A 19273-nucleotide genomic window follows, 5' to 3' on the forward strand; every position below is an offset into this window, starting at 1 on the left:
ATGAAAACATGTCAAAGACTTCTTGAAAATTCTAACTATACCCAAGTCTCTCAAGGAATATAACCAAAAGGTTAATACAAGAAGATTGTGTTTACAAGTTGCTTCTCAAAAAGTTGATACACGCGTTTAATATAAAATAGATTTTCTAACAAACAAAGAATGAAATAGATAAAGCTTTGATAAAAATGGTGTTCATCTTTGTGTGTAGTTTCTCTATTTTTCGTTCTTGGTTCTTCCATACTTTTTCCAAACTTCTAAGACCTCTTTGTATAGATGAAGAATAGATTCGTTAGCGGGTGGTTTTGGAATATCCTCAATATCACAGCTTACATGAAGGTTCTTGATTGTACAATGGAGAGCAACACTTGCAGCATAGAGTGGGTGAGAGGATGGGACAAGTGGAAATATTGTTGGGACGAGTGGTAAAGTGTAGACTTTTCATGACGCCCTTTGTTACCTCGTTATTATAGCCGATGTTAAATGTATTTTGCATTCGAGGTGAAACGTGTTATTTGTAGTAGTGTCTTGAACTGACTTAAACGTTAGAATCCTAACTTTACAAGGTCACCTCACGCCGTAGTACTAGAGATCATCATCACATGCTCGACATTATATATATATATATATATATATATATATATATATATATATATATATATATATATATATATATATATATATATATATATATATATATATATATATATATATATATATAACCTCGGTATCCGGACTTGACCCAATACAATTGTTTGCACCTTGGCCCAACTCAAAACGGAAATTGTTAATACCTACTAAGATTTAAATCTAAGACCTTCAGAAAAGAACATTTTTAGGATTCAAAACTTCACCACTAAATATTATTGATTATTGATTAATGTATTCTATCAATTTAACCGTGAGTTTAATTTACTCTTTAAATACAATCTCCAATCAAATCCACTCATCTAATCCAAACTACTACTCCATATTGCAATGCTGACTGCTGCTGAGTCACACCAGATTTAACATTTTATGTCTGTCTTCTATTAACTAAAATACATTAGCGACTATTAGTTTCTCTCTGCAGCTACAAAGCATACTATACAAATGTTTCATGAGTCAAAATGAACTTCAACAAAAAACATGTCCTCATACATTGTAAAATTCCCTTTGTACAATGACACAATTATGTCCATATACATTTCTAACTTTTCCTCACTATTCATCACTCTATCTCTCTCTCATTTCTCATCACACACATATATAATATAAACAAACAACAATTTGAAGTTTAATATACCTTCTGCTAAACCTCTTTTATTCCTTAAATATATAGGTTTGGCATGTATATGAACTTCAGAAAAGTTTAAGCTAAGGGAACCAACTATGTATCAACATTGTTCAAGGATGTATGGAACACAGTGGGAATCCTACATGGGAATCAACAACCTAGTTAAGGTTGTTGGATCTGAACAGGTGAGTTTTGAGCCAATCAAATCTCCTTGCAACAATAACATTGTCGGTTCTAGTTTTCAAGGTGAAGAATACTATGATGAGGATGAGATTGAAGTTCCTGATTGGTGTTTTGATAACTTTCCAAAGATAACAGATCCTCCATTGGTGAATTGTCAAGCCTCTGGAGATAACTTCACTGCTTCACAGCTCACAAACTCCTTGTATTCTATTGATGAATCTTTGGTGTCCAATACTGAAGATAGTCATAATTCTTCTGAAGAAGAATATAGTAATTTTCAGTCGGGGAATATGTCGTTTTATGATCACTTTTCGCATAAACATGATGAATTGATGAAGAAAGATGATTTCTTAGATGAGAAGAAGCCCTTTGAAATTTCCTTTCAGAGAACTGAGGTAATTCTTACTTTCTTTATATGTAGCTTGTAGTTTTTCCAATAGGGGTAAGTCAAAAACATTAGACACTACACCTCTATAGTATTTGATTTATGTATACATTTATTATTAAAAAAATTATATAAAATTAATTGCTTTAATTCTTTAATTTCTTTTTATATATGTATGAAATTTGTTCAAAAAAATGTATAATATGTGTTAGAAGAAAGAAATAAACAATTTCTATAAAAAAACAGTTGTCCGAATTGTACTGTATATTGTAGGTGTGTCATACCCATACGGATATGGGACACTGATTCAAAGAGTGTCGAAACAAAGAAAAGATCATTTTTATGAGGACATTTGTCTGACTTTTCTGACACTTATCTAATTCTGACACATGTCATATGAGTGTCATAGAAGTGTTAGACGCAGACTAACCGACGAGTGTCTAACACTGTCATACTCTTACAAGTTCTCTTGCTTCATAGTTTGTTTGTTTTAAATTTTCTAATTAACTATAATTTATGACTTACTATAGTCAGGGTCATGTACAAAGTCACAAAAGCATAGTCCTCAAGTCTATGGAACTACCTGTGGCGTCACTTCTAGCAACTCTGGTTCAAGAAAAGCTCTAACAAGTAAAAGAAGAATAAGATGGACAGAAGATTTGCATGAATCATTCATGATGATAGTTGATAACCTTGGGGGTCCAGAAAGTAAGTTTAACTAAATTATTAGTATTAGTCACACATTAAAAAACAAATCTTGTTACTCAATTCAATTAGTTCACTGATTCATTGCAGAAGCAAAGCCTAAGGCTATACTAGATATGATGAAATCAAAATTGCTATCACTTTCCCATGTTAAAAGTCATTTGCAGGTAAGACTATAGTAATTTTCATTTAACAATTTCAAATGAGGTTCATAAAGATTGTTGTGTGTGGCATTATTCGCTATGAATCGACGTTTTAATATTTTTCTTACGTAATTTCTTTGCAGAAATGTAGGTCTACAATACGTTTACATAAAGCTTTGCAGGGTAAAAATTACATTTTTTTATTGCATAGTTCATGAAATATTGCAAATTAGAATTTTGGGCTATTTGACTATTTAATCATATGCTCAATAAGAGTGACAGAATTATCTCTTTTTTTTTTCAGAAAGATCTGAGGAAGGATTTAGAACAGATAGAGCCATAGAGCTTCAACACAAAATGTAACATAAATTTAGTTACTGAGATCTATAATACTGTTATTAATGTAACACAGATTCATAAATTTCGCTAGTTTTTTAAATGTATATTCTTTGTTTTCCTATTTCCTAGCAGCCTTATGCAAATCGAGGAATCGCAGAAGTTACAAGTAGAGGTTCGAAAAAGTATTTCGCAGCAGCTAGAGGTAACATGCAATTTTGCTTACAAAAATAGTTGACTTGTATATTGTTGAGATTGTGATTCAATCCTTAGGCTTATTCTTACAATGTTGTGTTTGTTTTGTCTTTGGGTTTAGATGCAAAGAAATTTGCAAGCACTAATTGAAGAACATAGCAAGAAGCTCAAAGTAATGCAAAAAGAAAAAACCAACCAAAGAATATCATTGACACAACCAGAAGGTCCATAGTTACAATGTTGAAGTCTGTAAAACATTGATCCTTCAATTGTTTGGAGGGTTAATGTTTTCATCAAATAACAAAATCGGATGAGTTTTGATGCCATCTAAGTTGACAGTAAGGGAGCCTATATCTTTCCTATTGGATGACAAGATCCAACAACTCATTACTTGGCAAGGAGGATAAATATTCTTTATACAAAATGTTGTGATTCAAATGTACTAGAGGTTTCAAACAAAGATGAACAATGTATATTATTGCTAAAAGATGATGAATCATTAGAATGAACATTGTAGACAACAGTGTTTATCTTTCCACAAGTAATTAATGGTGAACATCATTAGGAAGGAGATTCACTTAGTTTGTTATTAAATTGTGATTAGCAAACTTTGTTAGGAGAGTTTCAGAGTAGTTTATTTATAATCTATTCAAGATTAAGTACTCATATTTAAACTCCAACTCTGTTGTTTTATTAAGCTGAATCATAACGGTAATAAAAACAGTTGAATCATAAATTTGATATCATTGTATATCCAGCAAGTAAAAAGAGCAAGAGATTAATAATAGAACTCTTCCGAGGTGGAACAATACGTGATGCTCAAGAAATAAGCTCCTCCGATCCATGGGCAAAGACCCATGTTACAACGGAGCAGTAAGTATCTATAAGATTAGCATTCCAACGCTCACGTCAGTGAAGTTAAAGAGATATAATTTGACTGTGAGAGTGAGATCATACATGTAACCAATGCATGGTAGGGTTTATATATGTCACGCGGTTGGAGCTTCCCCCCTCCCCCCGGCCTAACCTGACGTGTGACACGGGAAACCGTCCAATCATATCTAACGACATGGGATGCTCGAGTGATTGGAATCAAGTGTCTCGTATCTCAAGGAAGCTCCACCTAACTATCAGTCCTACTTTGTGAAGTTCTAGATTAGGGCGTCCGTAACTAGGGATGACATTTTGCTTCCATATTCACATTTTTTCCGTGAAAACATTTCTCTCTTTTTATCTCAATATTGTAGTTTTTATCCTTTCTTTAGCCATGGCCAACCTAGGAAGTTGGAACATGAGTTTTGAGGATTTATTTGGTAGGGATTGAAATTTCGGTGTTTATATCTCATATGTCTTAAGAGATGTCGAGACAATGATCTCTAAACAACACACAATGATAAGGTATAAAAACTGTGCAGAAACTTAAAGAACACAAGTAATTGTTCACCCAGTTCGGTATATAACAATACCTACTCTGGGGACTACCAAGCCAAGGATAAGTCCACTATGATAGTATCCGTTTGAAGTATTATGCAAACAACCTTGTTTACAGGTAAACAACCTCCGGTTTACTGCCTTCTTGCCTAATCACTACATGTGGACTCACCTAGGTATGAGGCCCCCCTAAATCCCCCTCAATCACAACTGTGATAATCAATTACAAAAATTTAGAAGACACACTTCCAAGATACAGTCACTTAATGCTTAAAAGCTTATGAATGAACAGAGAACTTACAACTCAATGAAAACGCTTAACTCTTTTATCAATATGATATTAAAGAAGCTCACAATACACAAGACTGTACAAACCCTAACACAAACTACAAAGTAAGTTCCACACAATACTAGGTTTGTTGCTTTCTATTTAAAACAATCTTCTAGATTGGATTTGGGATTTAACCACATCATAGCACTCTAGAAAATACTCCAAAATCTTCTCCATGAAGATAGGGCTCCAATTATTAGTTTCCTAAATATTCTTCATATTTAGAAACCAATCAAATATCTTGAAAACATAGATAGTCTCATATCCCTAAATCAAGCACCACATAGGATTGCATAATATTCCAAAATATTATGCACCTGTAAATCAAAATCGACTTCAACAAATCCAATTGTATCATTAACAGACACGATGTCGAATATTCCTTCATATGACATCTTTGTTGACATATTGCTTCAGTTGAAGTTAATAGAACATCTTATCAAACATGTTCCCATAAGTTAGTTTTACCAAACATAATGTCAACTATAAAGTAGAGAATTAACTGGGATGAGGTAAGAGATGCTTTCTCAGATATTGGAGTGATTGACTCAGAGGTGTTGGATATGTTTCCTCTAGTAGTGATATCTTCCCTTGTGAATGTTATAGGGATTAGTGGTAGTTCTATCTCTATGAGGAGTTCTGAGGATGATGGAAATGAATATAGGGGTCCTTGGGATGCTGAGGTCTTGGAGGAGCTCGTGGAGGAAGACGGGGACACTAACTCATTTATGCTTGATATTAGGAAAGTCGGTCGTGGTTTCACTTTCTCTGAAGTGCCTATGGTGAACCTAGAAATAGTTAGGGATTACGATAGTGTAGCGGTGAAAAATTGAGACCGAAGCCATTGGATTAACTTATCTCGTATTTTAGTGAAAGTCATCACCGCGTTTTATTGTTTCTAAAGGAAATCGGAAAATAGCAAAATAAAACCCACAGAAGTTTTTTAAAACAAAACTAATAAAAATACAGAGATCTTAGGTTCGGAGGTTGGTTATGCTAGGGGGAGGTATTAGCACCCCTCACATCTGTAACACTCTACAGGAACCTCTTTGAAATACATTATTGTTATTATTGTTATAAACTGTTTTTATGTTTTTTGTTTAAATAAATTGGGATGGTGAGAAAAGAAGTTTTAAAAAAGTGTGTTCGGCAAGATATCACATCTTGTGCCTACATACCCCGTAAGTGCAATAGGGAAGTCAGAACATTTGTAATTTCCCTTAAAAGGAAAATAAAGAGTCAAGTGGCAAAATCTTTTTGGGTGCTGAGCTTTAACAATACTCAACAGGTTTTTAAAATGTTAAGCTTTAACAATACTTAACAAGTTTTAAAAGGTGTCAAGCTTTAACAATACAAGACAAGAGTGATTTAAAAGAGTGGTGATTGAGCTTTAACAATACAAAACCAAGGCTGATTTAAAAGAGTGGTGGTTGAGCTTTAACAATACTAAATATATTATAAATTTTACTCTTATTTTACATTAAAAAAATATAATTTTTATAACATTTTATTTAATTACTAAATACAAAATATATTATAAATTTTACTCTTATTTTACATTAAAAAATATAATTTTTATAACATTTTATTTAATTACTAGTTTATATTATAATTTTAGTATATTAGTTATTATGAATATAATTTTTTTTTTATTTTATTATTTATACATGGTGGAAACAAATGTAGGGTGAGAGTAGATTCGCCTTAAGAGTACCTCCAGCGGAGGTTTTTTCACAGATGTTCTAGTGTGAACATCGTAGTCTTTAAGTTTTGTGCCGTTGGAGTTGGCCAACCTAACCAACCGTTGCATTGCAATGCAACAGATCATTAGAATAAAATATTAATATAATTCAAAAATTGAATGCAACGTCTCTTTTCTTTCTTTTAACACTTTTAGTTAATTATAAATACACTCTATTTGAAAAAATTTAGACACAAATTTTCTTTCACACTTTTATTTTCTCTTAAGTTTTTAATTTCTTTCTCAAAATTTCATCACTTTACTCTAAATTTTTAAAATTTTCTCTTACAATTTATTCACATTAGCTTTCATTTGACAATATATTAAGTAAAATTTAGCCTTCATTTTTCTCTTAATTTTTTTATTTATTTATTTTATATTAATTAAAATTTAAATTATTATTTTAAATAAAATAAAATTTAATATGAAAAAAATATTATTATACAAAGTAAATCTGCTGGACATAATATGGATTGCACCATTTGAGTGAAAATTAGAAGAGTTGTTTCAAGATGATGTGTCTTAATGGGTCCCACAAAGAACCCAAAAATGGGTTGTGATGCTAAGTTTAGGAGTGTACATGAGTTGGGTTGGACTGAGTTTGGTCTAAATTATTACCCAACCCGTTTAAACTTTAATGGATTGGGTTTGCCGTACAACCTACAATTTTATTATCAAAACCAATCGAACTGACCTGCTCATTTATGGCTTGGGTTGAGTTGGATTCGTGGGTTGTGTTTCAAATTAAAAAATAATAATTTTTTCAATTTAAAAATATTATAACACAATTTAATACATTTATGCTCATTTATAACACACAAAATAGATGAAGTACATTATATAATATCTAATAGTATTCATCAACATGACATAATATTGGATAACAATATAAAATTCCACAAGACACATTATTTTTGTAAAATACGAAAGTTGAAAAATTTACAAAAGAAAATAAGAAACAACATTTAGTCTTAGAACTACATATACTCATTGATCTTGTAGTATTATTGGTGGAGAATAAACCGTTTTTAGAGAAATTATGGTTAGTACTGAGATAATAATTTTATATTTCTATTCAAAATGATAAGAAATTACTAATGTCACATAAATGGGTTGGGTCAACGGCTCCGCGGGTTGCAAAACTCAAACTTGATACCTGAACCAAAATTATATGGGTTGTTACGGATTGGGTTGTGTATACTAGTAAATGAACGGGTTCGAATAATTTATGAATTGATTCGGATTGGGTTATCAGGTCTGTGGGTCGACCCACACCCATGAACACCCATACTCAAAATTTTAAAGATTATCTTTAAATTTATCACAGCAAGTGAAATCATAACAAAACAAATACAAATTCTATTTAACTATAGTTTAACTATAAACATTTTATAAATCATATTTAACTAGATTTAATTGTAATAAATTTTAGGTTTTGTGGAATAGTTTGCCTTACACAACAGTTATCAAGGGTGGGGAAAATGAATATATTTTCAATTCCGATAAAAGAAAAAAAATGTGGAGTGTGAAAAAAGCCCAATTATAATTCTAATACATTGGGTTGAGTGAATTTGGTGTCAAATAAGGCTTTGTGTAGAGAAAGAGGTGAGACTCGAAAAGACCAAGAATACGAAAAGAACTAGTAAGAAAGAGCAAGAAAAGAAATGGAAAACTTGAACCATGCTGAATCTTCTTCCAATGGAGATATTCGAAGCCGCATCAATATTCTTTCCAAATCCCAACTCGTTGATCTTCTCTGTAATCTGTGAGTCTCCTTTTCATCTTCCTTAAACTGCATTCAATGCTTTATCAGTGATTAACACTGTGCAATGCATGTTATGTTGAAACACAAACAAAGAGCCTCCCAACATCCTTCAGTCGCACAAGAAATCGAAAATCGTACAACCGTTAATGACGTGACTTTCCACCGAACGCTTTTCGTTTGTCGCTTGTCCTCCGGAACAAATTCACCAACCTTACGTCGTGTGAGTGCATGCATTCATCATTCTTTCTCATTCACCGTAATCATAACAATCAAAGATTGGTTATTGATATGGTATGTTCTTCTTTTTCAGGCATTTGAAGAGCATGGAGAAATTGAGGAAGCGTATGTGGTTCGTCATAGAGACACAAGAATATCCAAGAACTATGGATTTGTCACTTATAAAGATGTTAAATCAGTTCAAGATGCGTTGATTCGACCTAGGAAAGTTATTGATGTAAGCTATAGTGACTATGTTAAAGAAAATTATATTTTCTGTTGATATAAGAATACTGATTTTTTTGCCTTTTCAGGGATCAATGGCTGTATGTGATGTAGCTGATGGGAGCCACGGGAAAACTAATACTAGTAGTGATCCTGATTTACCCCTCGGGAGGAAGCTTTATATTGGAAATTTAGCAGCAGGAGTAACAACCGAAAATCTGCGCAGCGATTTTCAGATGCATGGTGAAATAGTAGAAGCAGTTGCAATGAAAACGTATAGCACCATGTTTAAGTTGGATATATAATATTTATTGTTGCTGATAATCATTGTATAATAATAACATTGTTGTTTTATTTTCAACAGAGCTAGATTTGGATTCGTTACATACATGACAGCAGAGGCTGCAAAGAAGGCCATAGATTACAACACTCTTCATGTAAGCAAATGTGTGAAATTTCATAGCTGTTTGATTGAGGGACATGATTGTTTTTATACTGAAAAATTTGTTGAAACTTGTTGTGTGGCAGCCAACATTTGCTGAAGGAAGAAAAAGGATTGTGAAATATGCTAATCCTCCGAGGGGTCGGCGAGTTTCACGTAGGAATCCAAATCCAGAATACCAGCAGTTTGAAGATGATTATGTTGATTCTCATTCTGCTTATGAAACATATGGTGTTTCCTATCCTCGTCTTTCTGCAATGACAGACCAATTTGGGACCCGTTATTACTATGACTATTCCTATCCCTACCAGTGAATGTATTAGACTAAACATTGTGATGATATTGTGAATTCTTTCTTTGGTCCCTAGTGCCAATTCTTGTGATTAGCCCCTAGTTCTTTCTTTGTTCAATTCTTGTAACACCAATGCATATAACTAGTATACATTTGAGATACATTTTACAATTTTTTAGTAATGTTTTCTTTGTTCAATTTTAATGTTTTCATGAATGGAAGAAATACTGAAATAGAAATGTGTGATAAATTCATCATATTAAATTGGTAAGGAGTATTGAGAGAGTATGGTTGAAACCATGGTATTCTGTGCAGGAGAAAACTATGATCTCAAAAAATTGTGGAAACTCACAAGGGCTTTGAGATTCCTGATGTTGACAATGGTTTTCATATGGGTAAGTTTGATATAGAGAAAGTGGTATCCTAAGGCTCATGGATGGTATTTGGTCATTATTTGGTGGTGTCTCATTGGAGTCCAGAGTATATATCTCCGGCGACAAAAGTGAATCGAGATTTGGTGAGGATTCGGGATACTCCTTTGATGTGGCTCAAGTCACTCCTTTGATGTCAGATATACTCCAAAGTTTGATGTGGCTCAAGTCTCTGTCTAAACTCAACAAGTTACTCATAGGTTCAATTCAGTAATTAAAGTATAGATTAGTGAGATAATAGGGAATTGTATTCGAATAATAGCAAGAAATTGTCACAGTGATACAAGCTAGAGTTCAGATGGAATCTAGCTGATGAATTAGAAAAGTAAAATGCTGAAAATAAAGTTGAGCTCTTCAAGAGGCTTAGTCTCTCCTAAGGTGATGATCACACAATTCATGCATAATCCTAACTGAATATTCTCTCAGCATATAATACCCATTTGGGTAATTTAAATTTAAAATCCTTTATCCGTAATAGAAGTCGTCCAGAAGGTTCTATCGCTGAAGCATACTTGGTTAAAGAATCTCTAGCATTTTGTTCAAGATATTTGTCAAATGGTGTAGATACAAGGGTGAATAGAGTGACACAGAAGAGTGATGATATTCCAAGCATAGGTCATCCAATTGGGATAAAGAAACTCATTTATCTTGATCAGAAGTCTCAACACCAAGCTCATGGTTACATTTTTATTCAATTGTGATGAAGTGCAAGAATACATTAGATACAATCTTCTACTTGCTACAATATTTCATCTTCACATTAAGTATTTTTTTAAACATAAAATTAGTTATTTATTTTGAATAAATCATGAGGTTAATATTCCCAATCCTCAAAAAAGAAGTTAGTCGAGCAAAGCTAACAATCGAAGAGAAAGTTTTATTCAATGGTTTGAAACTCGTCTCATGGATGAGGAAGTATATGATTGGTTTAAGGTGTTGTCTAGGGGACCAAATGATATTTGCTAAAAGGTATTATGATTAAGTTATTAATGGTTATAAATTTCATACAACAAAATGCAAATAAAGGCTTAAAACACAAAATAGTGGTGTGACATTAGAAGTGGTAACTCATGTTCTTAGAAATGCAAAGGATGAAAATCTAAAAATTACGGTGTGACTTACTATGTGTCAGTAAAAGATATCATGGAGGTAGAATATTATGGTCAAAAAGTTATGCATTATTTAAATGTGATTGGTTGTGGCTGAAAAAGACAAATATGGGTCAACATGTGTTTACTCTAACAAAAAATCTACTAAAATGATCCATTTGTGTTGGCCTCTAAAGTTCAACAATGCTTCTTTATTGAAGATCTATTTTAAAAAAATAAAAACTATGTTTTGGAGGCACTTCTAAGGGAATCATTTGAGATAGGAGAACTTTTTAGTTCAGATGGCCAAGAACATGATATTTTAACAAACCTTGATATATCAAATGATGATTGTGAAGTTGATTTTGTCGGGAAAGATGTGCCCGGTGATATCTTCAAAAATCATTTGCCAGAACTTCACAAACAACCAGGGAATGAGAGTGACGATGACACGAGTTGTGAAAGTGAATACAAAACAACGGATGATTCTAATACTTGTTAAGCAATGTTTTTTAGGTAGTGTTTACGATATCTTTTCCCAATTTATTTATATCACTTTTTACAAATATTTGTTACTGGGGTTTGTATTTATTTTAATAGCTTAAGTTTGAACATTGATTATACTGTATAAATAAGTAATTTTATGTTTTCCCCTTTCAAGTTCATCATTCTAGCCATAATGGACAAAGTAATAGGTGTAAAATATGGTGGATTTTGTCGCGGCGGGAAAATTGAGATTAAGTTATTGATTAACTTAACTCAAAAAGCAAGAGTTGCAACCGATCTTTATTGTTTCCAAAGAAATGGGAAAAGAACGATAAAACACATTGAAGTTTTAAAACAAAACTACTAAAACAAAGAGATAAGGGTACAGGGGTTGGTTATGCAAGGGGAAGGTGTTAGCACCCCTCACATTCATGGTACTCCATGGGAACCTCTTGAAAATTTGTTATAAGGCTAAAACTGGTTGTTTTCAAAAATATTATGGAGATGAGAAAAGAAATGATTTTTATGATTTTAGTGCTCGAAAAGACATCGCATATTATTCTTACATACCCCTTGCGTGCAATAGGAAAGTCAGGGCATTTGTAGTTCCTCTTAAAAAGAAACAACAGAAATTTGTTGATTGATTTTAATGAAGAGATGTTTTGTCTTATTTGAGTGAAAAACATAATGTACTCTCTACAATTATGGGAAAGTGAGCATTTGCATCATCTTTAATATGGAGAATTTACAATTTAGATAACATCAAAAAGCATATCTCAACATATAAGTGGAAAATGTCAATCACTTTTCCATGTTTGTAGAAGTAAGAAGGTTTGCAATCACTTCTAAAACAAGACTAATATCTAATCTTTTGAGAAAAGGTTTTAAAAGAAAAAATGTACAAAGGCATAAAAGAGTCTTGACGAGGTTTGTTCTTTTATAAAGTTTTTGAAAATGTTAGAATATGCTTAAGTGTTTTAGCATTTATTAAGAAAAGATTTGACGATCACTTGACAAAATCAAGGTTTATTATGAAAGGTTTTGAAAAAGAGAGAAGATTTTGAAAATTTAAGAAGGGGGAGATGAACAGTTATCCTAAAGCATAAAGTAAAAGCTAGGGAAAAGAAAGATCTAACCAAACAAGAAGCAAGCATTTGACAATAAGTCAAACTGAGCATCTCCTTTCCTTTGGATTAAGCCACAAGTAAAGCATCAGATGACACCAAACCATAAATAGATGAAAGTTTAATTGCATCAGATAAACTCAAAGCATCAGATGAACAATCCATGTCTTAGATGAAATCCAAACATCGGATGAATCTCAGAGTATTAGATAGAACAACATGTATTAGATGAGTCATAATGTTTCAGATGAGTTTCAATTTATCAGATGAACCAAGGTGTCTCAGATAAATTCCATTGCTTAGAAAAAAGGTAACCAAAGTTTAAATGTCAAAAGTCCACATCCAAAGCAAAGGATAGTAACCATTATCCTAAGATTAAAGAACCCGTTTTTTTAGGTTTTTTCCTTTATTAATGTCTTAAAAGTAAAAGAAAATGCCCAAGTGGACAAAGGAAAAATAAGCATTAACATAAACATAAACATAAGCAATAATATGAAAGGTAATGCTCAAAGATAAATTGCATAAAGTAAATAGAAAGAAATAAAAGGCAAGAAATTAAATGCATTAAAGTAAAGTTGCATAAAAGTAATGTTAGCACGATAATAATGTTAGTATTAGCATTGAGATTAATCAACCATTTCGGAACAATTTAGCACTATGTTAACCAATTGTAAATGTACTTATGTAGAAGTAGAATCTATGAGGCCGGTCAATAACAATTTATGTACCATACTTGATAGAGAAATGATAGAGATCATTCTCCTAAAATAAGTAACACAAGTAAAAACCAAGGAGGGATCAAGCACGATGACAAGGAGATTGGTCTATTACATTAATCATTCTTCTTGATAACTTAGGACAAACTTATCACCAATCCAAAATACCTTAAATGATCCAAGCATCAACCTAAACTTCATGAGCAAGATGGACTCGTATAACTAAGGATCACCAGTTTGTAACCATAGTCTGGTGGTTTCGTATCAGGGGTTCGGAGGATGTTCTCCTGCATATATCTTCTAACTTCAATGGCCGTTAATCAATTATTGAATCTTGGATCCTTGGTTGCAGCACTTCTTTTGTGGCAACCTTGATATTTCTAGCTTCTTTAGAAACCTCCAGATTTGAAGCTTTGTCAGAGGGATAAATCTGATGGCTCCTACCACGCTATTCGACCAACTCGTCATGGCTTCACTTTGATTTGATTCCATGTCTGACATACAATACCAGATCAGAAATAATATGTTGTCAGATTCTTGAAATGCAATCCATATAAGTGCGATATTCCTGGAAGGACGCGATTGAGATGCGAGCATCCACGTTGCGATTGGGTGTGTGGTTCTTATTGACAGAGCAGCGCTTATTTGACCCAATGAAAATGGAAAGGTTAATAGGGAAATCGTGGAATCACCTAGGAGTAATGCTACGGGTGAGTCTTAACTTTTGTACTGATGGTAAAGCTTTTGTGAGGAGGGTTGGTGTAACCATCGCGAACAACCATAGTGCTCTATCATCCAACCACAGACACAATGATGAAGGATGAAATCTTGAGGCCCATGAAAGTTTTACCGAGCCCCACGGTGGGAGCCAAATGTTCTGACAAAACATATTTGGACAACCTCCCAGAAGCTAATCCGGCGAGGCTGCAACAATAATAGGTCTTTAGGGGAGTTTTTAAGGAGAAGGATGGATGGTAAAGCTTAAGGTATTCGATTTACACGATGAATATGTGTGGTAACTCAATATGAGTGTCTTGCTTATCCCTCAGGTGGAAGCCCTTATTTATAACGTAATCCTTTTTCTACTGACCATTAAGCTGCTTCGTAAAGCTTGTAACAGCTCTTAAGTACTGTAACGTCTTTATTATTCACGTGTAACAGACTCCATCAATGGCTTGTAATTGATTCATAGCCCTTGTTCTTCTTGTAATCAGTTTGACTATTTACTCGCCCGTAATGGGTAGTCATCCGGCCTGACATCTTTAACTATATGTTCTATGTCCTGGGTGGGCGCATACTTCGTACGTTTCGACTTCATATGTCGGTTTTCCCTGCCATACATCTTTGTCTTCCTCCTCAAGAAGTTACGTCCAACTTATATTTATAATATTATTATTAGCATGTTTAGTATATTAGCTTTTAGTTTAACTTACTATTTTTGTTACATAAATTCAATGTCCGGCCAAATATTTAAAGTATGGAATGGGAGGACCGTCATGTCGACGGTACTTGTGTCTAAGAAAATAACCGGTTAAATTGAGATTTGCTTTTAGGATTGATTTGTACATTGCTTTTAACTAAAACATTTACCACGAAAGCGTTATTTTAGAGATACTGATTCCGTTTCGAAAGAGAGGAACCTGTATCTGACTTAAGTGAAAATTCATATTTTAAATTAAGATAAATGCAACAATAAGACTTATTTTAAAATTGTAAAAATAATTGTTTTCAAAAATAGATTTTAAGAGCAGAAATACACTTGCACCGGCAGGTATTTATGAAATTAAATGTCGGTGTTAGGAAGCGAAAGCTGACAACGCCTTTAGAATTATTTTTCATCAAAAACAACTTTTTAATTAATTAAAATTAATTGATTTTTTAAAACATTAGTTTTACTCTTTAACACGCTTATTTCGATAATTCCAGACACATGCAGAACACATCATCGATATTTATTAAGGATGGGAAAAGAATAAATTTTCAATTATGATAAAAGAAATAAGTTTGAAGTGATAAAAACCAAGTTATATCAAAGAAAGAGTGAGAGAGACAACAAACACTCTCAATCCCCCGTCCGTTGCCTTAACTTTTTATAATAAAATAAAGATGAACAATCTGATACCTTAAAACTTAGGTAGGTAGTAATATCTTTCTTCAATCAAATATTATTATTCAATAACACATTATTTTTTATAATTATTTCATTTTAAAATAAATTTAAATTCTAAATCAATATGCATTAAAGGTACCCGTACACAATTATTTATCATGGGTACCTAAAATAAAACAAGTTCATTTCAAATTCAATATAATGTACATCCAATAGAAAGAAGGGGAATTAAAATAAATTAGTGTTTATTAGAAAATTAGAAGATAATGAATATAGAGAGAATTATACTAGGATATATTGAGGGTTAGAGATAGAAGTAGGGGGTGACAATGTAAAAGGAAAATGGTAGTGATAATATTTATCCTAACCCGGGCAAAATGGGCCTTCGAAAGAAAAGCCCAATTTTAATTCTAATACATTGGGTTGAGTGAATTTGGCGTCAAATAGTGCTTTGTGTAGAGAAAGAGGTGAGACTCGAACAGACCAAGAATACGAAAAGAACTAGTAAGAAAGAGCAAGAAAAGAAATGGAAAACTTGAACCATGCTGAATCTTCTTCTTCTTCTTCCAATCAAGACCTTCGAAGACGCATCAAATATCTTCCCCAACCTCAACTCGTTGATGTTCTCTGTAATATGTGAGTCTCCATTTCACTCCTTTTCATCTTTCTTACACTTCATTCAATGCCTTATCAGTGATTAACAGTGTGCAATGCATGTTTGTTTCTATGTTTGCATGTTGACACATAAAGAGCCTCCCAACATCCTTCAATCGCACAAGAAATTGAAGCTCTTACAACCGTGACTCCCCATCGAACGCTTTTCGTTCGTAACTTGTCCTCCAGAACAAATTCACGACTCTTACGTCGTGTAAGTGCATTCATCATTTTCATCTCATTATCTGTAATCTTAAACAATCAAAGAGTATTCTTCTTTTTCTTTTTCAGGCATTTCAAAGGTATGGAGAAATTGAGGAAGCGTTTGTGGTTTGTGATAGAGTCACAAAAATATCCAAGAACTATGGATTTGTCACTTATAAAGATGTTAAATCAGTTCAGGATGCGTTGATTCAACCTAGCAAAGATATTGATGTAAGCTATAGTGACTATGTTAAAGAAAATGATATTTTCTGTGAATATAAGAATGCTGAATTTTTGCTTTTTCAGGGATCAATGGCTGTATGTGATGTAGCTGATGAGCGCCACAGGAGAAATAATATTAGTAGTGATCCTGATTTGTACCTCTTTAGGAAGCTTTATGTTGGACATTTAGCAGCAGGAGTAACAAGTGAAAATCTGCGCAGCGATTTTCAGATTCATGGTGAAATAGAAGCAGCAGTTGTAATGAGAAAGTATATATAGCACCATGGTTCAATTGGATATATAATATTTATTGTTGGTAATAATCATTGAAATAATAACATTGTTGTTTTATTTTCAACAGTGCTAGATATGGATTCGTTACGTACAAGACAGAAGAGGCTGCAAAGAAGGCTATAGATTACAACACTCTTCATGTAAGCAAATGTTTGAAATTTCAAAGGTGTTTGATTGAGGGACATGGTTGTTTTTATACTGAAAAATGTATTGAAACTTGTTATGTGACAGCCAACATTTGCCGAAGGAAAAAAAAGGATTGTGAAATATGCTAATCGCCGGAGGGGTCCACGAGCTTTAGGTAGGACTCGAAGCCCAGAAAACGAGCAGCCTGAAGATGATTATGTTGATTCTCCAGTACCATATGCTCCACCTCCTGCACATTCTCCTTATGAGACATATGGTGTTTCCTATCCTCATATTTCTGCAATGACAGACCAATTTGGGAACCCGTATTACTATGACTATTCCTATCCCTACCAGTGAATGTATTAGACTAAACATTGTGATGATATTGTGAATTCTTTCTAATGCCAATTCTTGTGATTAGCACCTAGTTCTTTCTTTGTTCAATTCTTGTAACATCAATGCATATAACTACTATACATTTGAGATAGATTTTACAATTTTTTAGTAATGTTTTCTTTGTTCAATTTAATGTTTTCATGAATGGAAGAAATACTGAAATAGAAATGTAAAATAGAAATGTGTGATAAATACCATCCTATCTTCTTGAGATGTGGTGGAATCCCTATTGCTATAGGGACTAGACCCTTCAGATTTTAGAGAACAAACTATTGGAAGCTCTCATGGTCACTCCTTTGATGTCAGATATACTCCAAAGCTTGATGTGGCTCAAATCTCTGTCTTAACTAAACAAGTTACTCATAGGTTCAATTTAGTAATTAAAGTAAAGATAGTGAAATAATGGGAATTCAGTCCTCAAATTCATGCAGGCTGGCATCGGTTGGGGTTTCACATTAATAGCTAGGACTTTCTTTAATAAAGAGACATGAAAAACAGTATTGACTTTGGTATCATCAGGTAGTTTCAACTCATAAGCAACATGGTTTATCTTCTTAATCACTTTATATGGTCAATAAAAGCGTGGACTCAGCTTCTGATTCACCCTCTTAGTCATTTTCTTCAGTGTCTAGCAGTTACAAAAAAATGTCACCTTTCTTCTATTTGATTTGATCGAAAGTGGTATTTTTTGCGGAGCATCTGTTAGCCTGAAAATTCTAGTTGAAGAATTCAACAAGGATTGATAGCAACCTTGCATCAAAATGATTAAGGGTGAAAACACTCGATCTTAGACACGCTGCCTACGTCAACCAAAAAGGTTTGACTAGTGTGATAGTTTAGAAGAATCTCAAGAACAAATCCGTAAGATTATGATCATTCTCTCTTCAAAACATATCCAAAATCTCGAAAAGGATTACACAAAACAAACTTTCGACAAATTGTCGAGTTCGACACCTCAACTAGATGATAAGGATTTAACATATTTTCAAGCTAAGAGTCAGATAAAAAAAGGTGTCTTGACAAGTTTTTGAAAATATGTCAGAAACTCTCGACAGGAGCAGTTAGGAGTACTTCAAGACATTTATCAGAACAATAGTGGGTTTTCAGCAATTTAATGCTAAAGACACGTGGAAGTAAATCAATAGTTTGAAATCCACTTAGAGGGATATATGTCAAGTTCTGTAGAGGTAACTCTTGTCGACAGTTAACATTGTAAGTATATAAATCGACCTCAGTATAATGGTTGAGGGGGACAAAAACCTCATTTATTCTCTATAGAACTAAAGTATCCAAGTTACATGGTAAAATGGTTCATGAGAAATGTATGAGTATGCGCACAATCTTTTATTCCTTTGAAGTCTTGTATTCAAATAATTTATGTTAAATGTCATTTAATTTTTTTTTATATTTATCCAAAGTTTATTATTTACATTCAGTTGTTTATTTTCCAAACATTTAAATTCAAATTAGACAAACTTTTCATTCTATCTTTTCTCTGCACAAATTGTCCTTGAAATTTTTCGAGTCAATCTCTTAATTGAACTAAACTCGTGATTGTTTACTAAAAAACACCATTAAACAAATTGGCACACCCGACGGGATCCTTTTGTGAAAAAAAGTTCAAACTTTTACAAGAAAAAATGTTGCCTTTTACCACTAATTTCGTTATTTGTATGAGAAAATGTTTTCAATGTCTGGACTTTTATGCCACCACATCGAACAACGTCGGTGTGATCATTCCACATGGCAATTGGAA

General features: G+C 33.0%; 3 protein-coding genes across 4 annotated transcripts; all 3 read left to right on the forward strand.

Annotated features, from left to right (window-relative positions):
* The first annotated feature begins 1234 nt into the window (after positions 1–1234).
* LOC131621520 (protein PHOSPHATE STARVATION RESPONSE 3-like) lies at positions 1235–3821 on the forward strand. Of its 2 annotated transcripts, none has more exons than XM_058892566.1 (7): positions 1235–1851; positions 2372–2549; positions 2637–2713; positions 2833–2872; positions 2994–3048; positions 3158–3230; positions 3342–3821. In XM_058892566.1, the coding sequence occupies exons 1-7, from the start codon at positions 1369–1371 to the stop codon at positions 3450–3452; spliced, it is 1017 nt and encodes a 338-aa protein (XP_058748549.1). In that variant the 5' UTR covers positions 1235–1368; the 3' UTR covers positions 3453–3821. The 2 variants fall into 2 exon arrangements, with proteins under 2 accessions (XP_058748549.1, XP_058748550.1); XM_058892567.1 differs by having other exon boundaries at positions 1237–1851; positions 3161–3230; positions 3342–3819.
* A 1530-nt stretch (positions 3822–5351) lies between these two features.
* Positions 5352–9685, forward strand: LOC131621543 (UBP1-associated protein 2C-like). Its single transcript, XM_058892585.1, has 6 exons — positions 5352–5439; positions 5589–5764; positions 8799–8942; positions 9019–9203; positions 9294–9366; positions 9458–9685. The coding sequence occupies exons 1-6, from the start codon at positions 5352–5354 to the stop codon at positions 9683–9685; spliced, it is 894 nt and encodes a 297-aa protein (XP_058748568.1).
* Positions 9686–16144: 6459 nt separating this feature from the next.
* Positions 16145–17478, forward strand: LOC131621544 (UBP1-associated protein 2C-like). The gene is made up of 6 exons (XM_058892586.1): positions 16145–16254; positions 16369–16486; positions 16564–16707; positions 16783–16967; positions 17060–17132; positions 17224–17478. The coding sequence occupies exons 1-6, from the start codon at positions 16145–16147 to the stop codon at positions 17476–17478; spliced, it is 885 nt and encodes a 294-aa protein (XP_058748569.1).
* Positions 17479–19273: the final 1795 nt, after the last annotated feature.

Source organism: Vicia villosa, unplaced genomic scaffold (genome assembly GCF_029867415.1).
Source record: "Vicia villosa cultivar HV-30 ecotype Madison, WI unplaced genomic scaffold, Vvil1.0 ctg.000009F_1_1_3, whole genome shotgun sequence".
Classification (NCBI taxonomy): domain Eukaryota; kingdom Viridiplantae; phylum Streptophyta; class Magnoliopsida; order Fabales; family Fabaceae; genus Vicia; species Vicia villosa.